The following is a 6,799-nucleotide window of genomic DNA, read 5'->3' as shown; positions in this document are numbered from 1 at the left end:
AATAAATAAGTTATCGAGTGGCTTTCAATGTTATTTAAAATAACATTGAAAGCCACTCAACTAAGTGGAAATAATATGACGTAAAGAATACAGAGAATAATTTTGTTTACATATTTATGAAAATAAAATGACAAATTATAAAATAACATAAAATACATAAAAGTAAATTTAGTTTTCTGTGAATGTTTAGGCCAGCAGAGAAGGCCTTGCTGGCCCTAAGGGTCCGCCACTGAACATTGAAAGCCACTCAACTAAGTGGAAATAATATGACGTAAAGAATACAGAGAATAATTTTGTTTACATATTTATGAAAATAAAATAAATTATAAAATAACAAAATACATAAAAGTAAATTTACTTTTCTGAGAATGTTTAGGCCAGCAGAGAAGGCCTTGCTGGCCCTGAGGGTCCGCCACTGGTAACATGGGATATTTACACAGAAAGATGATACAATAATTCATTACCACGCACCTGCGTATGGCCAGTTTGACCTCCCTAAAAATCTTTTTTCTTTTGTTTTCATGTATTCCCCAATTTGCTGGTATCAATGCTCAAAAGTGAAGCGTTAGCTGCATTTTTAACGATATCCATACTGAAACTGTGCCATGGCAAGAACTTAAAAAAACAACAACGATTGTGATTGATTGTGTTCAGAGACTTATTTATTTTTTTCGTGCAGGGAGAAATTCTCTTACATTGCGAACATTTTCAGCTGTCATAATTTTCGCTGTTGACCAAGAATTATGATGATCCGCAAGTGGGTTTTGTCCTGACACGGCATAGGTGTGGAAGAAGAAAACAACCGTAAATCAAGAAAGAATATAACATATCTAATGTTATGTTCTGTATAAAAATGGTCTCCCCAGAGGGCATGAAGTATTTTACAATTCAACTCTTTTGCTCACAATTTCTTTTCACAATACCCTCACCTTAGACACAGTAGATCAACATTGGGAGATGATCAGCACATATTCGAGACTTTTTTTCTTTTTCTTCTTGTGATGTCGCATGAGAGGGCTCGGTCTCACAGGGAGCGGCCACAGCTCCGACATACAGTACATCCCGAGGTGCTATATCTAGTTGCAAGAGGGCTTGGTTTCACATCAGGCTGCACCTCACTCATGCATGGACCATATTTTGGGGCTATTGCCACTTCCTAATGTAAGACCAAGCCCTCTGAGAATTGGAACACCCCAATGTTCCTGTGAACACGCACAATCGAGGCACAAGGAGTGAAAATGGTCAGTAAAATCCATAAGATAAGAAAACCTTTATTAGTCTCACAATGGAGAAATTCCCAATTCACAGCAACAAAGTTATGAGAGGAAGAAGTAGAAGAACAAAATATAGGGCTGCTGTAAAGGCAGCCACTGTCGCGGCGCCATCTTGAAGTCAAAATAACAAAATAATACAACACAACACATGAGACACAGACAGTCATTCAATCTTAACCACTTTTCTGCATCTTTTTTGTTATATGAAGCAGTTACAGATGAAAGAGGAGAGCTTTACTGTCAGGAAAGTACGATAGATGTTAATGTTTGGGCTTGACATTGTTTCTTTTCTTCTGAAAACCACCTATAAACAATGTCAACTAAAAAGAGAAATTTAAAGATTACATGAAAGAAAACATTTTTGCCAGGCGATACAATATATCTTGATCACCAGAGAAAAAAATAGCACGGTTTCCATATGTCCAGTATATGGGCTTTATTATTGAAAGAGACAAATTCCTCCCATTTTAACGATTGTCTTGTGCTAACCTAAGGAAATTCACTCTTGGCGTTCCATAGCTCTCAACACCTCTACCACCTAGGCAACTCAAATACAATTTTCAGACATCAAGAAAGAGTGAAAAAAAAACAAAAAAACAAACCTGTTCTCAACTTTCCCCACCATTTCTTCTGGACTAGAAGTACACACCTCTGTAACGGTTTTTCTGACAACCATGTTTCACCCCGCTAATATTGCTGACATGTCACATGTCCAAAGACCACTTCTACGTATTTCATTTTTCAAATTTTTAGGTACTCTCATGACTCCAAACTACATTGGCAATGACTCTGCTGATGTATCACTGTCATGCAACTGTCAAGGGAGTGGTAACCAGTGGCAAGAATGTCTGAGATTGCAACATCTGTTCACTGACAACACCTGCCTGCGTAAGTCTGATTTCACTACAGTGTGAGGATGCTCGTCGTGTGGTCAGCAGGGATCTATTGGGACAAAAATTTGGCCTGGGAATGTTCTTTGTTGGCCGGTGGTGGGGGTAGTTTCGGATTGCAGCCGTCACATGCCGAAAATTCTATGTTGTTTTGAGGGTCTTGTGGGGGGCATGTGGTGGATTTCACACTACTAAATTAAATTGGTGACTGTGGATGGCGAGTTGACCGGCTAGGAAATTGAATTTCAGGAAAATTACTTTTTTCCTGAAATTCCCAATGGCCAGCACCACCCTGATGGTCAGTGTATGTAATCCATACATGCACACGCGTACATACAGTACACAGAAGTGATGTTTCCTGTTTCCTTGCAGGTAACGCAATTAGTTGGATCGGGAGCGCTGACTACCCGCCTGTAGACGAAATCCCTCCTGCTGCTCCTAGACCCTCCACACTGATTCAGGACCATGAACGGCTGACCAACAGCCACTTACTAGACCATGACATTGTGAGTGGAGTTTTATTTAACTTTTCTATTAATTAATTAATTAACATTTTTATTACCTGAACTATATGATTGGTAAAACATGTGTACATGCATAATGTCCATACTAACGGAATGTCTGCCAGACCATCACTGATTTTTTGACAAATGCTGAATTACAAAAGCCCTTTAAAAATTACGGACAATGTACGGATGGAAGCGGGTTAGCGTCCTTCAGTGTAATCATCACTAACTGGGTCAAGTAACACTGGACCACTCCGTCATTGACGGATGCCTGTTTCGATGACGACTGACGGAAACATGCACAGTGTGTCTCCTGCATGTTTGTTGGTGGGTTGAATATGGCCATTCAATGCCAAATAACAGAAGAAAACTGTAAAATGTCACCAAGCAGATTTTTTTTGTACTTGTTGATGAGGGCACAACACAAAATCTCAAAATTTTGATCAACCGGAGAAGGGGTTTAGGAGCAACGAATTTTAATTTGCTCGGCAGAAAGTAGTGTGGCCGCGAATTCAAATCTTATTCAGAAGATCAGTGCATATTTTAGTAAATTGACCTTTTGACACAGAATTTGACCTTAAATTTGATCTTGTGGAATATGTGACCTTAACATTTGCTATCCATCTATCCATTCATCCATTATCTATTGCTTATCCTGTATCTGGTTGTGGGGGCAATAGCTTTAGCAGGGAAGCCCAGACTCCCCTCTCCCCATCCAATTCTTCCAGGGCGGATCCCAAGGCATTCCCAGGCCAGCCAGGAAACATACTATCTCCACCATGTCCTGGGTTGACATGCACCTCATCTGGTTACTCTCGTCTGAAAGTTATTTTCCATCAACTCCTCCCACGCCCCAGTTTTTGCCTTGGCGACCGAATAAGCTGCCTTCCCCATGGCCAGCTGATACCCGTCGACTGCTTTCAGAATCACACAGGCCAAAAAGACCTGACAGGATTCCTTCAGCTTCACGGCATCCCTGACCACTGGTGTCCACCAGCAGGTTCGGGGGTTGCGGCCATGACGGGCACTAACCACCATATGGCCACAACTCCAATCGAGCGTGAGAAGGAAATTTTACATAACCGTTTTATCAAATGTAATGTTCCAATCATTTATTCTATACATGTCTAGACAACTACATATATATTCATATACAGTCTTATATACAGTACTCTTATATATTCTGTGTTGTTACACTCATCTTACCCTAGTTTAGAAAATAGCATACTAACCACAATTCCAGGAATGCACACCAGGTCAGGGCAACCTGGCAGCCCAGCTTAAAATACACATAAAAGCAAGGGTCAGAGGGGCGAGGAGTAAACAAGTATGTTTGAATGAAACAAGGGTTGAAGTCCCCATACATGTCATATTGATTCTTGTATTGATTGTGCTGTTGTAATTCGTGTGACTCTTAATAAAAGGAACAATTAGAGGCATGGAACATGGTCCGGTTGGACTCAAAGTCCAAAATTCGGTGGGCCGTAGCTCCCAAACCCCTGCTCTAATTAATCTAAAATTTGAGTGTTGGTGTTGTAGCATCACTGTCAATAAATACAGCAAATTTCATTAAAATCAAAATCTGCTTGGAAAAACCCCAGGGAGTGATATGGGATGGAATGACCCAATAAACGGGCCCAGAAATACCTGCAATAAGTTAAATCCATGAATATATAGTATAAGATAGCTTTTAGAAAAAACATTTTCATACAGACAGACAGACAGACATACTGACTGACACATTGACTGGTTAGCATGTCTGCCTCACAGTGCAGAGGTGCAGGGTTCGATTCCAGGCCCCGCCCTTCCTGTGTGGTGTTCTTCTCGTGCCTGCATGGGGTTTATTCTGGATGGATGGATACATACATACATACATACATACATACATACATACATACATACATACATAGCATACCATAAATATCATATATACCAGACATAACATATACAGTACTGTACATCCCGGGACGGGGTATACCACAACAGACAGGACCCCAGGGCGGCATCGCTCAGTGGTAGAGTGGTCGTCTCCCAACCCAGAGGTTGTGGGTTTGATCCCTTGCCATTGCGACCATGTTAAAGTGTCCTTAAGCAGGATACTGAACCCCCAGTTGCTCCTTACGCTGGGTCATCAGTCGGTAAATGAAGTAACAGTGTGAAGCGCTTGGAGTACCAAAGGTCGAAAGTGACACCCCATTTTACCATCATCACAAAGAAGCCCCTGTGCCAGTGCAGCATATCATAGCCCTTTGTAACATACTGGCAGTCAAGGCATTTTGTACATAGAGCAAATGGTGAATGGGAAATGGGCTGTCACTTACGTATATAGTGCTTTTTTTTCTACCTTTGGCAGCATAAACAAGTAGCAGAAATATTGGACCGGAAAATCTGTACTAAATATGGCTTTTAGGTCTCAAAATCAAGATGGAAAACACCACCGAAAGTGGTTTTGAACAACCAGGCCAAAATCAAACAATCCCAGACCATCAATATAAGGACGAAAAAGACTCCACGGTGAAAATTACAAAGACTTGAAGAGCAGCGTTTTTTATTTATTTATTTATTTATTTTTTAATTTCACTGTGCTCTGGGCATGCAGAATGAAATTGTTATCTGCAGTCACGTGAAAAGTGAACGATGGCCACACCTCTGCCCTTATCATTTTGATGTAGCACAATAACATATGAATCTGCTCTCTAATTTTTTGTTCTCTCAGATGCTTCCTCTTTTTCTGGTTGCATTTTGTTCTTTCACTTTTGTTTTTTGAAGAAACAATAGATATTTTAGTAATGATAATAAACAATAATAATAATGATGTGTTATTTTATCAGATTTAGAGTGTAAGAGTCATGTGATGATTGTGTTAAGTACCTGGTTAAGTACCTGGGAAATTAAACCTATTAAAATGGTTTGTGTTGTCTCTTTCTTGTCAGGCGGAGGAACATGAGGACGAGGAGAAATCCAAACAAATTCAGTCAACTGATGAAGGTGGACGATTTGATGTCATCCCAAAGCACTCAGAGAGGGCCATTGTCACCAACCCGGGACCCGCTGTAGCTGGGGGTGCTGTATACGTTGTTGCTGTCCCTCTTGAACTGCAATTTACTCTTTTTCTGCTTATTTATGGTATTTATGGTGCACTTAGTTTGGAATAGAGCATCTGATGAAAATGTGTTGAGAGCGCAAGGGTGCGACACGTGTTTCGCCAGATGTGCATGGGACGAAAGTATATATATATATGTTGTTGTATATACGAAAGTATATATATATATATATAAAACCCCTAACCGCCAGTTAATTTCTAAACCCACTGTGAGTGAAATATGCATTGTTCTTTTTTCGAAACATAGCTAGAGACGTTGTTAGTTTACAGCGCCGTCAAAGTTAACCGCGTGGTTAACGTCACTGGTGAGTACAAATATATTCCACAATTTGTTTACTTTTGGTTTTGCGAAAAAAATTGGATCGCCACTTTTTTTCCCTGATTTTTTTTTTCCTGTGTTGTCCTCAGGGAAAAAAAACAGGAATATTTCTACTGATGAGGAAAACTTTAATCAATGTTTGAAGCCAGGGTGCGTGCTCCTCATTTGCCTCTTCACCCATGATGAGTTGAAACAGAGAGTTGTGTGGTAAAAAGTATACAGCCTCTTCGGTAAAGAACGAAATATATGCCCATCAAAATTGCCCCGTGGGAACCCTCCTTAAAAGCCATGGCAGCAAAGCTTTCCCCCCATTGCCCCCAATACCTTGCCAAAAAAAAAAGTTGGCCAGGGCCACAGAGGGACAATGTTCCAAAACACGAAAATGCTGAAGACCATTGAAGGGTGCATTTTTTGTACCGGACTGAATTTTGTTTCATGTGTCATCAGCACACATTTACCCCTGAAAAGATCAGCCCTGACATAACAATGTAACATAATCCAAAATGCACAGTGATTGACGTCAGAGAAATCAACGTTGGCCACAAAACACCATCGAGAGGTAATATGTATTTTGAGAGTTAACCATACTGTTAAAAAGTTAGGTTAGGGTGATCCATAGGTGAGTTAATTTTAATGTAAAGTTAAACAGTCGGTTAATGTGAACCGAGTTTTGAACAAGATAACTAGGCCACTTCACCAGTGGTTAA

General features: G+C 40.2%; 1 protein-coding gene across 1 annotated transcript in view; it reads left to right on the top strand.

The window, feature by feature from the left end:
• LOC109514292 (GDNF family receptor alpha-4-like) overlaps positions 1-6,531 on the top strand; it is a 33,876-nt gene extending 27,345 nt beyond the window's left edge. The window contains exons 6-8 of the mRNA XM_019867231.1: positions 2,028-2,162; positions 2,537-2,670; positions 5,604-6,531. Coding sequence (XP_019722790.1) covers positions 2,028-2,162; positions 2,537-2,670; positions 5,604-5,825 — 491 coding nt within the window. The 3' untranslated portion in view covers positions 5,826-6,531. The remainder of the gene's footprint in view (positions 1-2,027; positions 2,163-2,536; positions 2,671-5,603) is intronic.
• The last annotated feature ends 268 nt before the right edge of the window (positions 6,532-6,799 follow it).

This window comes from Hippocampus comes, unplaced genomic scaffold (assembly GCF_001891065.2).
Source record: "Hippocampus comes isolate QL1 unplaced genomic scaffold, H_comes_QL1_v1.1 scaffold2, whole genome shotgun sequence".
NCBI classification, from domain to species: domain Eukaryota; kingdom Metazoa; phylum Chordata; class Actinopteri; order Syngnathiformes; family Syngnathidae; genus Hippocampus; species Hippocampus comes.
This window is presented reverse-complemented; position numbering and strand designations above follow the sequence as displayed.